The sequence below is a fragment of the Sminthopsis crassicaudata genome, chromosome 3 (assembly GCF_048593235.1).
Source record: "Sminthopsis crassicaudata isolate SCR6 chromosome 3, ASM4859323v1, whole genome shotgun sequence".
Lineage (NCBI taxonomy): Eukaryota > Metazoa > Chordata > Mammalia > Dasyuromorphia > Dasyuridae > Sminthopsis > Sminthopsis crassicaudata.
Genome location: NC_133619.1, coordinates 521,912,708 through 521,927,611, shown reverse-complemented (window position 1 = coordinate 521,927,611; position 14,904 = coordinate 521,912,708). Strand labels below are relative to the sequence as shown.

Here is a 14,904-nt window from a genome sequence, read left to right as displayed (position 1 = left end):
CGAGTGGCTTCTCAACCCTGATGGCTGGGAAGCGCAGGGTTGCTGCAACTTGCAGAACCTGCCCTAGAGTTCCTGAGAAGAGAGGAGAGAAGGAGAGTACAGGGCGGTGGGGTCTGGTGGGTAGCCGGGTGGGAAGTGGGCACCCACCGAGGACAGCCAAGGGGCGGGCTTGGGGCACGGTCTAGGGGCGGGCTGGGGGGAGAGGGCTCGCTCTGAAGGGACACAAAGAGAAAAGACGGCCCAGCAGAACCGCAGCCATGCCATTGTCCCTCCGGCAGGTGCTCCTCGCCCTGCTGCTCCTGATTGTCCTGGGGCCAAGCGAAGGTAAGGGGACTGTGGGAAAGTTCTGTGGGCTGGCGCGGAGTCGGCTCTAGGAGGGAAACTGCGCGATGCTCCCGGCACTCACTCCGCTGCTCTCTTACTTTGGAGGCTGTAGCGGGAACAGGGACTGGGATAAGTCCTCTAGGCTAAAAGACTAGTGCATTGTAAAGATGGGGTGGGGTGAAGAGTCTATAATACCGAAGCGGAAAAGAAGGATGGCAGGTAGATGCCCTAGTCGCTGTCCAGGAAAAAGAGGCGGGTTGTGTTGGCTAGAGTGACAATTTCATTTGGAGGGAGAGAGTCTTACTGGCTAACACACATAATCTCTCCGGGGGCTTTCCATTCTCTACACTAAAAAGTTTGGAAAGTTGAAGCTGGGGAGGGGCGTTTTAAATTAGACCAATGTCCTTGTCTTTCCTATTTACAATTATTGTTCTCCTAATATATTCCCCATCCTACGTTTTCCTTCAACTCAGTCTTAGGATTCGACTAGTTATGTGCCAGCTGAGTACCTGACAGATGTCAAAAAGTTATACATATTATTTTCTTCCCCTCTGTTAGTCCTTTGCAGAAACACTAGGGTGGGGGTAGGGATGAGAAACATGTGGTAAGTGATAATTGTGGTTATTAATCTGATTATTCGTTTTGCCTTGTAAACTGGAAAGCGTTTATGTAAATTAGTTATAATTTTATCATTATTTGATGAGAAAGCAGTTCTCTCTTTCTGACATTTGCCTAGTAAGATTGGTGGACTCTGCCTAATTTTTATTTAAGAAGATGGAGGCCTTAGTTTCAATTCTCTTTCCCTTTCTACTTCATTCTGAGTCAAACTGAAAATCCAACAGAGGCAGATGAAGGAAAAGAATGAACTCTGGGGGTCCCATTTTTCCTCACCCTACTATCACCAGACTTCATAAGTTGCTTTGTAAAGCACTACACTAACTAATAATAGTAAGGGGGAAATTTCAGTTTGGTAAAACTTGATATATCACAGAGGTATGCCCCTGTGTCCCTCCACATTGGGTACTCCATAAGGTATTATTTCTTTTAAAATTTTAAGGAATTATTTATATCCCATTTTTATGTCAATTATAGTTCCCAATAATCTTCCCCTCCTGGAGAGCCATTCCTTATAACAAGAAATTTAGAAAAGAAAGAAAGACTTAAGCAAAACACATCAGCCAAATATGACATTGTATGTACGTAGTATTCCACATCCATGGTCCTCTACCTCTCCAAAGAAAAGGAGGGACTCCTTCTCAGCTCTACCTTGGAGCCACATTTGATCATTACAATTTCCTAGCATCCAGTTTCCACTCTTTCATTATTTCTATGTACATTATGGTAGTTATTATCTTCCTGATTCTGTTTATTTTGTTTTGCCACAGTTTATATATTATCCCATACTATTCTGTATTCATCATTTCCTACAGTGTGGTAATATTCCATTATATTGATTACATTATCATAAGTTATTTAGCGAATTCCTCGATCGATGATCATATACTTTATTTCTAATTCTTTGCTATTATAAAGAGTGCCACTATAAATACTTCAGAGACCCTTACTTTTAAACCACTGACTTCCTTAAGGTTTATGCCTAACAGTAGGAGCAAAGGCTATTAGCATAAGTCACTTTTTTACTGAATAATTCCAGATTAATTTCCAGAATGATTGGACAAATTCACTTGTGCAGCAATAGTTCATTAGTGTACTTGACTCTATAACAACACCTCCAACATGCAATATTCCCACTCTTTGTCATCTTTTCCAGCTTTGCTAGGTGTGAGGTAAAAGCCTGAGAATTGTTTTGATAAGCTAGACACCACACTTATTTATGCTGCAAATGAAAAATCCATAAGAGATTTCTGTGGGCATGGTGGGGGGTAGGGGTGGAGAAAAATCACTGAGGTGAGACTTGAAGCTGCATTTCTCATATTATTAGTTACCTGGAGAATTATTTCATATGGTAGTTAAATCACTATCCACTATTATAAGCTATTGGATTTAATGTTTAGGGAGTTTTGCATATAAGAGAACCTGTTGAAGGTTTAGAAAGTCCTGCCTTCTCTATAACGTTCCCTTGGAGTCTGGACACTGGTAACAGTTGTTAGATGTAGAAGCACATAAAAAAATCTTTCATTCATCCTTGTTAAAATCCCATAAGAAGGCCCCTCCCTATTGCCCAGAAGAGAAATTGAGGCATTGAGAAAAAATTGGGTGGCACAGGGAATTCTGTGTAAATCATACTAAGACATAAGAATTTAGATTTACAATCAGCTCTTTTGGTCCTTTAGAACAATCCATGTTCTTGGTCTTAGGAAACTTTAAAACCAAGACAAACTGAGGCTGCAGTAACATACTCTACAAGCAGTTACTAAAGGAGATAGATATGAGATCGAAGCCATGAGTAGGGACTGGACAGTAGGAAGTACATAGTGCCAAATTCTTTCAATAACCCCCTGGTAAAACTTTTGTTTTTTTATTGTTTTATTGGTTTTTTTCTCCCACTGCAACATTCCCTGTCAGTCCTTACTATTGCATTCATGCTGTCCCTTAAGTCTCCAAAGTCACCTATGTAGAGCTATTTCCAATTTACCCATCTTGACCAAGATCCTGTGATGTAAAACTTTTTATTCCCTGATTCATCCTCTTTCAAAATTTATCTGACTTCTATTATCTTTCTCTTACTGCTCTGATAACAGATTAATGATTTATCCCTCTCATTCAATTTATTTGCACTTTACCCAGAGCCTTCTAGAGATAGGATACTTTAATTCAAAGGAATAGTTCTAGTGAATAGGATTTTATAAGAGGAGGGTTGGAAATTTATTAAAGCTGTAGTAAATAGGACTGGCAGTGGGTATGTACCATGTTAAAGCACTTATGGGGGAAAGGGTAGAAGTGTATCGTGTTACTGTGTCCTGAACATCTTTCTAGCCAGGAAGAAGCAAGGCACCAAAGCACCCAATAATACCAAGCCAGCTCTGCTGCAACTGTCTGACTACCTCCTGACGCACTACAAGAAGAGTGTCCGACCTGTTCGAGACTGGAGGAAGCCAACCACTGTGTCCATTGATGTCATGATCTATGCCATCCTCAATGTGGTAATTATCTAACTCTACCCACTCCCCTAAGCATAATCCTGAGTTTAGGGGTTCACCCTTATATGATGAGAAGAGAAGCATGAAGATATGTCAGAAGCACCAGGGCCAGGAGATGGTGGGGAGTAGAAAACAAAATTGAGTCTCTGAGTCAATGTTCATACCTCTGAGTCAATGGATGGTTTTCAAAGGAAGGGGTACAGTGTTGGCCAGTAGAGGGTCAGTGTAAATGAATAAGTTATAATGCTACACAATGAAAGTTACGGTAAGATGGAGTTGAGGTTCAGTGTTGTACAATGACAGATAGCAAAGCTATAGTAGTGTGCAAAGACAGATGATGTGCATCTATGTGAGTGCACACAATGTGTGCATGTGTCTGCATGTGTGTAGGGACGGTGTTTTGGCAGGGGAGAGGCAGGAGAACAGCTTCCTTAAGTTCTGCCCTACTCCTAAAAGACACACAGAAATCACCTCTCTCTAGTCACTCTAGTGAAGGACAGACCTCTTCTGAGCTGTCCCCAGACAGAATGTAGTTGACAGGGGGCAAGGTGTACACTCCCCTGAGACCTGTAACCTTCCACCTTTCCTAGCAGTTGGACACTCTAAGCTTGGATCTCTCTAGTAGAAAATAGCTCTTTTTCTGGGTTTGTACATGGAGGAAACACCTATAGACTGGTGGTATTTCAGTCCTATCTGAGGTAGAGGGCACTCTGTTAATCTTTGCCTGTTTCATGTCTTCCCTTTATCCCACAGGATGAAAAGAACCAAGTGTTGACTACTTACATCTGGTACAGGCAGGTGAGCAAACCAGCCCCTCACTCAACCTCCCTCTTTGCCTGAGAAGGGGGACTCTGTTTCTCAGTGATGTTCCTTTCCTCAAACTTCCTCAAAAGTCTTAGCTGTTTAGGAAGAAAGAAATACAGGGAGAGGGGTGCTTTAAACCAGATGTTCATTGGAACAAGATAATTTCATCCACAAATTCCTCAATCCCTGGCTCTTTTTTTTAGTTCAAATCACTCTCTACACATAACACGTTGACTAAATTGGGTATATGAATATCATTGAATCTGAGTCTATATTGATGGAATTTGTTGACATTTATCAGTTTCTTTGTGGATTCTGGAAAGTCATACTTTTTAGCCAGAGATATCATTTTTGTTTAACTAAGGACAAAATGGCAACCAAAATGGCCAAGAAGACTCATTCCCAGTCACTCCTGAGTATTGTGCAGAAGCAACATGATTCAGTGCAAAGGAGATCTGCTCCTTAAGAGTTGTATGTCCCTGGGCATGTGAAATCTTTTCAGAGTCTGACTCTTCTCATCTGATAAATGTGAAGATTGGATCAGAAGTTCTCTAAGTTTCATTACCATTCTAAATCCAGTGATTTACAAGATTTTAGTTAGGAGAGGCATTAGAGACCATCTAATTTGACTGAGATTCTCCACTCTGATATTACCAATTTTCTGTTGTACTTAATAGCTAAAATTTCCTACTTCTCAAGTTTATTGTTTATATATGGGTTGGAATGTGTAGTTACATACTTGATTCTCATCACTGAACAAGTTTTTTGAATGTGTCTTTCAGAGTTTTAGAAGTGACTTCTTTCAACTCATTTTCCCCTTCCTCTCTGCCCCTGTACTCAATTTTGACATAGGAATCTTCTGGGCTTTAGAAAGAAGCACACACATGCACATATATATGCACACACATACACATACATACACACACATATACACATGGATAAGGTATTAATTGCCTTAGTCATTTTTTCCCTCCAGGAGCCCTCTAAGTGTAAAAAAATATAGAAAAGACATGAACTATAAGGAAGACTGTGATTTGGCGCAGGAGAAATGTCCCCCAAGAAGAGTATGACTATAAAGTTTTTAGTCTTGAGCTTCTCTCTCTCTGGGAAACCAAGGCTATGTTTATAGCCACCACCAATGACTCACATTTATGTCCATAGAGATATTTATCTATCCTAGATGACAGACCGAGTTATTTGCTAGAAACATTAGAATACTGCCAGTTAAGGCTGTGTTATGGATGAAGTTAAAGGTAGGGTAAGGAATACTGGCAGTGGTTCATTTATTTTTTTAATAATTCATGTGAAAACCAGCATTTTTTCTGCCACGTTAAGGATGTGTAGATATTTCTAAGGAGGAATACTCCACCTCCTTGTTGCTAATCATTCTGCCAGATCAATGGGAAGGTAGCAAGGGCAGTAGCATCCCCTAACAGTGTAGTAAGCAGATCTTTATTGGAATAGCAGGGGCTAACAGTGATTGTCTCTCACCAACTTTTTCCCTCTTCCATCAGTACTGGATTGACGAGTTTCTCAAATGGAATCCTGAAGATTTTGACAACATCACCCAGCTGTCCATCCCCACTGACTATATATGGGTCCCAGACATCCTTATAAATGAATTGTGAGTCTTACCTCTAAGGGCTTGTGTATAGAGATTGGGTACAGAACAGGATATTAATTTCTACTAACTTTGATTTTAGATCTGATGACAATTTGACATTCCATCCCAGACTTTGACCAATTTGTTATATAATTAGTATTAGTCTTCCATAGTCCTATCCATCCTTTTTGTAGCAATTATTCCATCTTTCAACTCATTCTTCCCATCCCAACCCACCTACTCCAGATACTTATACCCAATTTAGTCTAAGCCTAGGGATTTTCTTGGCAGAGAGAAAAGTAAACTATTTTCCTTTATGTGTAACAGTGAAATGTTTCCTTTTCTAAAAGTATTATATTTCAAGAGAATGGGAGTTTGGGAAATTTTAACCCAAAGAAGGGATTCTCTAAAAGTAGAATTTCAGGTACCTGTAAGGTAAAGGTGAGGACCGAAATATTGTACCAAGTGTTGGGTCATTCCTGTGCCTTTCAAAATATTCCAGTACTTCAGGTAAGACAAATACAGCCAGCCATCTGACAAGCTCCATTTTGAATTCTCAACATGGTAATCTTAATGTTTTGGGAAAGGCCACCTAGACTTCTTGGGGAAAAAAACAACTCTGAAGAAGATAGAAAATGCAGAAAACAAAATATTTTGTTGTATTTTTGTTTTGCTTTTCATTGGAAGACTTTCTTCCAGGAAAAAAAGAAAGGAAGGCAATTATTCCATATTATCCTGCTTCTTTCCCCATTCCTCAGTGAATGAAGCTGCAATATCCCTGAATATTTTTTCCGGTTTTTCTCCCTGGACATTCAAGAAACCCAAGCTTCTCATTCTTCCTTTTTATTCCCAAGGGGGGGGGGGGGAAATGGGCAATAGAGGGCAATACTGATCATTTCCTGGTGATAAAGGTGGGGCTTTCTAAGCTCTTTTTAATTTTTTGATCCCTGATTTCTGTAACTCTCTAATAAAGTTATTTTTTTCCCCATTTCATACAGGAGAGGGAAATGGAAGCTTTAGGGAGTCACTGGGAATGAATAGCTGAGGATTCGCCTAAAAGGACAGCCTCATCTAAAAAGTACTTCAAGGACTGGAAGGTCACTTTGGGCAATGAGGCATTCTGCCTGCCCAGGCTGGCTTGTAACAAATAAGGACAGAATATTTAAGGATGCCTTTAATTGCCCTGGAAACAACAGAAAGAACACCAAGAGTGTAGGCTAGAATTAGGAAAACAGGCTAGCCAAGGTTTCTCTGACTAGCCCTCGACTTTCTAGATCCTTTTCTTTCCCATACTTTCAGAAAATCATCAGAATAGATATTCCTATTCTGTCTTTGAAGTATTCTCTCCACTTCAGATATTAACTCTTCTCTTCTGGACAGCGTGGATGTAGGAAAGTCCCCCAACATCCCATATGTGTACGTTCGGCACCAGGGTGAGGTCCAAAACTACAAGCCCATCCAAGTGGTGACCGCATGCAGCCTGGACATTTACAACTTTCCCTTCGATGTGCAAAACTGCTCACTGACTTTCACTAGTTGGCTTCACACAAGTGAGTACAGAGGGTAAGATTGAGGGGATGCAAAGGCCAAAGTGGTCTGGTCAAACAGAAATCACAGAGAAGAGACACAGAGATCTGTTTGTCCTCTTTTATATACTCTGAATAATATTACCCTTCCCCATTCCCATTCATAATAGACTAAACATCATTCACATTTCTAATCCTGTCTTGTAAAAAAAGTATGCTTTTTATTCCCAAGGGAGGAAAATAGGCTATCTAGAGCAATAGCCTGGTCATTTCCTGGTGAGACTCTAATATTAGGAGTCTTTCTAGAAATGAGGAAGATTGGCTTTGTTATTTTCCTTTCCATAAAAGTATTGAAAAAGGAAACTGGTGGTGGGGAATATTTCTAACATAAACTCTCATTGATTGGTGTCTGACACCTGACGATAAGGTTAGTTTGTTCCTTGAATTAGGAATATATAGCACTGTCTTCTTATATAGTCATAGGGATGGGAGGAAGAAAGATAATTTGGAACTAAATATTTAATAAAGTGAAAGTTAATTTTACATGTTATTGGAAAATATTTAATGAAAAATAATATGTTGAAAAAAGAAAATTATTTCCAATCTATTAAATATAATCAATTTAATTTTGGGTATTATCTATTTCTCACTGTATCCACTGCATTTAAATTATTTTTCTTGGATAAATAAAAGAATATATAGCATATTTTGCTCAAAGTCAGTTAGCCAGCTAACATTTGTTAAGCTCCTATTGTGCTCTAAACACTGTGTTAAAATCTGGAGATAGGAAGAAATGTAAAATAGTCTTCAAAAGCAATGTGGAAACAACTGAACAAATGACAGAAACAGGATAAATTGGAGATATTCAATCAAAGCAAGGCTTTAGCTTTAAAGAGGACAAGGAAGGACTCTTCCAAAACAGGACTTTAACTGAGATTCGAAGGAAGCCAAAGAATCTAGGAGACAGAGATAAGAGAGAGACAGTCTTCAGCTTTGGAGGTTTATATTTAGCTAAAGTCTACTTTCTCCCCAAATAAGGGATTCAGGTAATAAGACTTTGTTCAGTATTTAAGGGCATAAAGAAAACACAGTGACATGTAGTAAGCACTTAATAAAAATCTTTTGATTAGTAGAGCTTAAACCTAAGCAATTTCAGATTGTGGCTGAACTGTTGCATATTATTGGTTGTAATGGAAAGTATTATAGATTATGTCTTGAGAAGTTGGTGGGGAGGTGGAACAAAGACCTCCCCACCATCATTATTCTTTGTCCAGTCAACCTCCACCCCTTTTGTATTTCTGCTCTATAGTCCGGGACATCAACATTTCCCTGTGGCGGTTACCAGAAAAGGTGAAGCTTGATAAAAGTGTCTTCATGAACCAGGGAGAGTGGGAGCTTCTATATGTGCTGACTCAGTTTCGAGAGTTTAGTGTTGAAAGCAGTGAAAGCTATGCAGAGATGAAGTTCTATGTGAGCAGGTCTATGGTTGGGTGGGCAAAACCCTGACACAACATACCCCAAGGGACTCCTGGTCGGGGGGAGGGAAGAGGCTCCTCTTCACAACTTCAATGCTTCAGGAAGACACCAAAGGGATAAAAGCTAGTTTAGGTTTCAGGAAAGGTATGGCCACTCCACAAGAGCTCTATAAAACTCTCTAAGCAGCTTTAAAAATTTTTGAAGTAGTCAGGAATGTCCCAGTAGATGAGAAGGCAGATTGAGTAATAGTTTGATCAAAGCACTTTTTTATTATTGGATAGGCTTCCAAAAACAATTTAACAATCCTTTCTGGTTGATTCTCTGCTTTTTTCCCATACTCATTCTTGAATTCTAATGAAGAATTATGAATAGCAGCTGGCCTATGCTCACAGACTATGTAATATACCCACTTTTCTTTCTGTGAAATCTGTTAGGTAGTTCTAGAGGATAAAGAATAGGTTGTATTTCTGAGTGTGCAAGACTAGACTAATGGGAATCCAGGCCCTCTTCTATGCTCAGATTCCCTTAAACACTTTTCTCTGCTCCCAGGTGGTCATCCGTCGACGGCCACTTTTCTACACCGTCAGCCTGCTCTTGCCTAGCATTTTCCTCATGGTCATGGACATCGTAGGTTTCTACCTGCCCCCAGACAGTGGTGAAAGAGTCTCTTTTAAGATTACTCTTCTCCTGGGCTACTCTGTCTTCCTCATTATCGTATCTGATACACTTCCAGCAACGGCTATTGGCACCCCACTCATTGGTATGATCCCATTTCCTGTTATTTGTGGGAAAGGGCAGTGTAGCAGAGATGACTGCCCATGACCTCATGTATTTCTTCTCTTCCCCCCCCCAAACTTCCTGGGGATTGCCCAGGTGTCTATTTTGTGGTGTGCATGGCCCTGCTGGTGATCAGTCTGACTGAGACCATCCTCATTGTACGGTTGGTGCACAGGCAAGAACTCCAGTCTCCAGTGCCTGCCTGGCTTCGGCACCTGGTGCTTGATCGAGCTGCAGTTCTTCTTTGCCTCCAAGATCAGTCATATCATAATCCCTCAACCCTCCAAAGACCTACAATTCCCTCCCATCCCACTGAGAATGACACATGTTCAGGTAAGGCATTAGAAATTGTATAAAGCTCAAATTGTCTCCCATCATATCCTTATTCTGATTTATATGAGAAAGGACACATTTTTTTTTGTCTTAGTAAGAGCCAGTGCTATCCAGTCAGCAAACAGGATAAAATGGCCTCAGGAGGGTCCTAACATATTGAGGAACCCAGAGCAAGGCTACAGCATTGTATTTTTGACCCACCATGCTCTCAGATTAATGAGGAGACAGACTGCAGTCTGAAGGCATATGTTTGGGTACTTTGTCTCTTGTTAGAGAACCCCATATATTTAGGTTATAGAGTTAGGCGGTTAGGCACAAAAAGACCCAAGGTCTCATTAGGTTGGGTATGGCCACTCTGTCAGACCATTCTACTAGGCCAAAGGAATTTGCACAAATATCCATCAGAACTAGGGATGGTCATTGACAACTAAGCCATATCCTGATCTGTTGCGGCCATCTGCAATTATGATTAGAAGTTATCTATTTCAAAACTATCTTACCCTTCAACAATCTTCTTCCTTTGAGTTCCAACAACTCCAAGAGATAAGGGGAGCAGTTGTGTTCCCATTTAAATGATGAAGAAGCTGAAACTCAGCTCTCTCTGTCTCTTTCTCTCGGTGTGTCTCTCTCTGTCTCTCTGTCTCTTTCTGTCTCTCTCTGTCTCTGTCTCTGTATCTCTCTCTCTTTCTGTCTATCTATGCCTTGTCCAAGATCATACAGTGAGTCACCAGAGTGAAACAGAAACTCTGGTTTTCTAATTTCTGACCCTTTTCTGGGTGGAAAATTTATGTCAATGAAGCAAGATTTTGTCCAGCTTGAATTCTCCCTCATCATATAACTGTAAATTAGTCCTGTTGCTTTCACACCTAGTCTTTCTGTTCCCCTGATGATAATCGCCTTTCTGTTGACTCTTCAGTCCCAGGTGGTGAAGTTGAGTAAGCATGGACAAGGAATTAGGAAATCTGGATCCTAATTATAACTATCTCACTAATTAGCCATGTGAATTTGGGCAAATCTAAACTTTTTGAGGTTAAATTTCCTTATAGGACTAATAATTACTGTCAGGCCACTTAAAGGATTATTGTGAGGATCAGGTGAAATGTATGTGAAAGCATTTTGAAAAATTCAAAATCCCATGCAAATGTAAGGATTTGGTATATTACTTATGCCTTTTGCCTTGTTCTTCCTCTAACCCCAATTATCTATTACTTTCTCAGCAACAATAAACCACTGCAGCAGGCTGGGAGGGCTTCAGGACTTGAAAAAGACTACACCAGAGGGGGGGAACCCTTCCCCACCATCCCAGGAGAACTCCTTGGTAGTACATGGACTACTTCAGGAATTGGCAACCATCCGGCACTTCCTGGAGAAACAAGATGAGTGCCGAGATATTGCCCGGGACTGGCTACGGGTGGGCTCTGTGCTGGATGTGCTGCTATTTAGAATCTACTTGCTGGCAGTACTGGCCTATAGCATTACATTGGGAACTCTGTGGTCCATCTGGCAGTATGCATAGACCTGGGATGGAAAGTGGGGGGAGGGAAGAGAAGAAAGGTTATTCCTGAGTCTACCAGACTCCAGGATATGCTCAACATATATACATTGCCATTCCCAGCTTTCTCAGTTATTCAGGAAGAGATTTCTTTGTATGACTTAGACAACAATGTAACATAAATTTTTTCATCACCTAATAAGAAAATGGACCATGGCAATTATTATCTTGAAATCAGTTAGGGCAGGCTCTGACTTTTGGGGATCTCTGGGTTATGACCTCCTTCAACACAAGATTATTCTATTAGAATGTCATTATAACTAATTCCATTATTGGCTAACAGTAGAACACCTAAGCTATCTATGTTTTACTGAGAAACTACTGTACATTATTTCCTATATACATGTGAGCCATGATTTGACCTTCAGTATAAGAGTAAATCCTTTAACTTCTCTGAGTTTCAATTTCCACATCTATAAAACAAGGAATTTGGATTAGATGGTCCCTTCCTCTTAATATTTCATTCTTTCTATTCTGTGAGGAAGGCATTGTATTAAGCACTGGAAATACAAAGATCAAATAAGACCCAGTACCTGCCTCAAGATACCACCAATTCTCTATTATCTAAGTACTAATGTGATACAGTATATGGATTATCCAGGCTCCTGTTCTCTCTTCTTTCTCACCTTGTGGCCACTTCACTGAACATAAAAACCTTCATCAGATGGGAGAGGGGAAATAAAAGGAAATAAAAGTGCAAACCTGTCCATTTGACTCTTTTTCAGCTGCTCTAGTGAAAAGCTGAGTGGCTTTAGAGCTAGTAGAGGAAATGAGGTTTGAGGATTATCTGTGGTATTCAATCATCTAGGTCTCTCCGTTGGCCTCAGGGAATTGGAAGTTGACCATATAGTAGTTTTGTGTGACAGGGAGTAAGGTAGTTGGTAAAGTAACACATCCATGAACTTTCACTGCTGGAGGAAGAGGTACTGAGTTCTACTTTATAAATTGTATTAAATAGAGTTTCCTGGCAAGATTCTGGGATGGGGGAAAAATCAGAATTTTTATTCTCATTGTGGAGTTATGGATTGCTATCAATGATCTTCCATCTTGTCCTATTTCAATCTGTAAGATACTCTCACCAAGTCTCGAGGCCAGTGTGGTCCTCAGAAAAGCATCTAAAATTAGGAATGAGATAGGACATCAGCACCATGGATAGCACCACGGGGCTGCTTTTTGGGAACTTAGAAGAGATTGTATAGGAAGTTAAGCAGAAAGCTTTCCATTCCCAGCTGCTAGGTATGCTACATAGAATTGAGCCTGGATTTACTTGGTCTTTGATCAAATTTTTTAAAAACTATTTCCAAGATATGATACCTTAAGTTTGGAAAAACTTATATTTTAACCCATTGTTACTAACTGCAATCAGCCAGCAAAGCCTGACATTTGTGAAATGATACCCATCTCTTTCCCTTGTTGAGTTTACCTCAATGGAAAACCTTGAAATTCTATCTCATTCTTCTTTTGGGTTTCTTTTCACTAAGACATGGCATCTGTAATGGTGGTTGGAGATAGTGAGTGCGTTGGAAGAGTTGTTCTAGACACTGGGAAGATTACAGAATGAAGGACCCACAGAGTAGTTGTGACGCAATGGATGTAGCACTGGGTCTGGAGTCAGGAAGATCTCAGTTCAAAAACTAGTTTCAGACTCTAGCTGTATGACCCTGTCCTTTAACCTCCATCAGCCTCAGTTTCCTCAACTGCAAAATGCAAATAAAAATTGCACTTACTTTTCAAAATTGCTGTGAAGAGAAGATGAAATAATATTTGTAAAGTTCTTAGCTCAGTGGCAGGTAGACAACTTATGCTAATAAATATTTCCCTTTCCACAAGGCACATCAGTGCATGTCTTCTACTATCACTTCATGCCATTCCTAAGTTTTAATAATATCTTCAACTACATTAGATTCAGGAAAACAACAACTTGCAGTTATACAAAATTCTAGAGGCTTTTTGAGTGCTCCTATGAGGTTGACAATGCAAGTTAATATTGAACCTGCTTTACAGAGAAGAGCAAAAGCTAAATGACTTGCCTAAAGTCACACAATTCATGATGGGTCCTAGATTTGAACTTCAATTTTATGATTGTGAAGTCCAATGCACTTTCCATTGTCATCTCTTCTAATCCAAACCAACCATTCCCCTTGGTAATCAATCGCCAGAGCAAGAGGGTAAGAACCCAAGACGGCAGAATTCCCCAGAACTAGAAAGTTAAAAGTATGATAGGGAAATTCATGGCATGAAGAATGGGGAGAAAGGCTAGCTGGCTAACTCCCCTGCCTCTATATCACATCCTATGCACATAGAATTATTAAATATTCACTAAACATTAGATGACCAGATGCCTTGGATTGAAACAGGGTTCAAGTGTCACAGTCCTTCCTAAATGTGCCTCTATGGCTCATGAACTAGAAGCTCCGGAACCTTGTTACAAGCATCAAGTGGAACTAAATGTTGCCCCCAAGGTGATAAGCCTTGCTCTGGTCAATATTTCACTGGGCAGGCTTCACACATACCCATTTATGTCTCCGGCTAACAGGATGAGCATATGTACAGTCTCATTCTGTTAACGCATCACTAGCCAGTAAGTAGGTAGCTATCGACAAGGTGTCCAGACAGAGAGTTAGTAAGACACTCAATCAACTCATTGATTCCCCATCTTCCCCTCTACCCTTAAACCCTCACTAGCAATCAATGGGGCAACAGAGCTGAGCACTATGGTGGCCAATTATCCACCTTTTCGAATGAGCCCTTGCATGTAACATCTCCTGCTCCACCAGCCATAACCAATCAACTCATTGATCGAGTTTCTGAGTATCCCAGGAGGGGAAACTGAGGTCTAGAGGAAAGGAGATACCTCCTGCTTGCCTAATCCGGCCTTTCCATATTTGTCTTGCCTTTTCTTTCAAGGGGATGTTTGGCCTGGTTGGGGGCTGAGAAAAGAGAGAAAAGGAATCCTCCTTCTTGGAGACCAGCTTTTCTTCCCTAGAGCCTGACACTTCTGTCCTGCTGCCATTTCAATCATTCCCTCTCTCAAATTATTACTAAAGTAGAAAAGAACTAGAAGTGATATATAGGCAATCTGAGGGTCAGCAGCAGAAATAACATTAGATTTGAATCTAGAACCTTGGCTGTGCTGTTTAGTGATTATAATCTTTGGCAAGCCACTTAATCTCTCCAGGTCTCAGTTTCCTCATCTTTCAGAAAATTGCTTCACCTCCTTGCATTTCCATTTTCCAATTTTCAAAATGAGGGGATTTGTGATGATCTCTAAAAGCCTTTCTCTGACATTTGAATTATTTTAGTCACTTCTTCCCAACCTCCTTTTAAAGACCTTACTCTTCTCCGAAGCTTTCACTTACATGGCCTCATTAATCTTTCCACTTGGTTAAGCTTTCCAAACCTTTCATT

General features: G+C 40.3%; 1 protein-coding gene across 2 annotated transcripts; it reads left to right on the top strand.

The window, feature by feature from the left end:
- Window positions 1-219: 219 nt before the first annotated feature.
- On the top strand, window positions 220-12,188 carry HTR3A (5-hydroxytryptamine receptor 3A). 2 transcript variants are annotated; one of them, XM_074304218.1, is made up of 9 exons: window positions 220-324; window positions 3,262-3,428; window positions 4,179-4,223; window positions 5,744-5,853; window positions 7,213-7,382; window positions 8,668-8,708; window positions 9,384-9,594; window positions 9,708-9,944; window positions 11,162-12,188. In XM_074304218.1, exons 1-9 carry the CDS (start codon window positions 258-260, stop codon window positions 11,458-11,460), a joined length of 1,347 nt encoding a protein of 448 aa, XP_074160319.1. In that variant the 5' UTR covers window positions 220-257; the 3' UTR covers window positions 11,461-12,188. The 2 variants fall into 2 exon arrangements, with proteins under 2 accessions (XP_074160319.1, XP_074160318.1); XM_074304217.1 differs by having other exon boundaries at window positions 8,668-8,828.
- The last annotated feature ends 2,716 nt before the right edge of the window (window positions 12,189-14,904 follow it).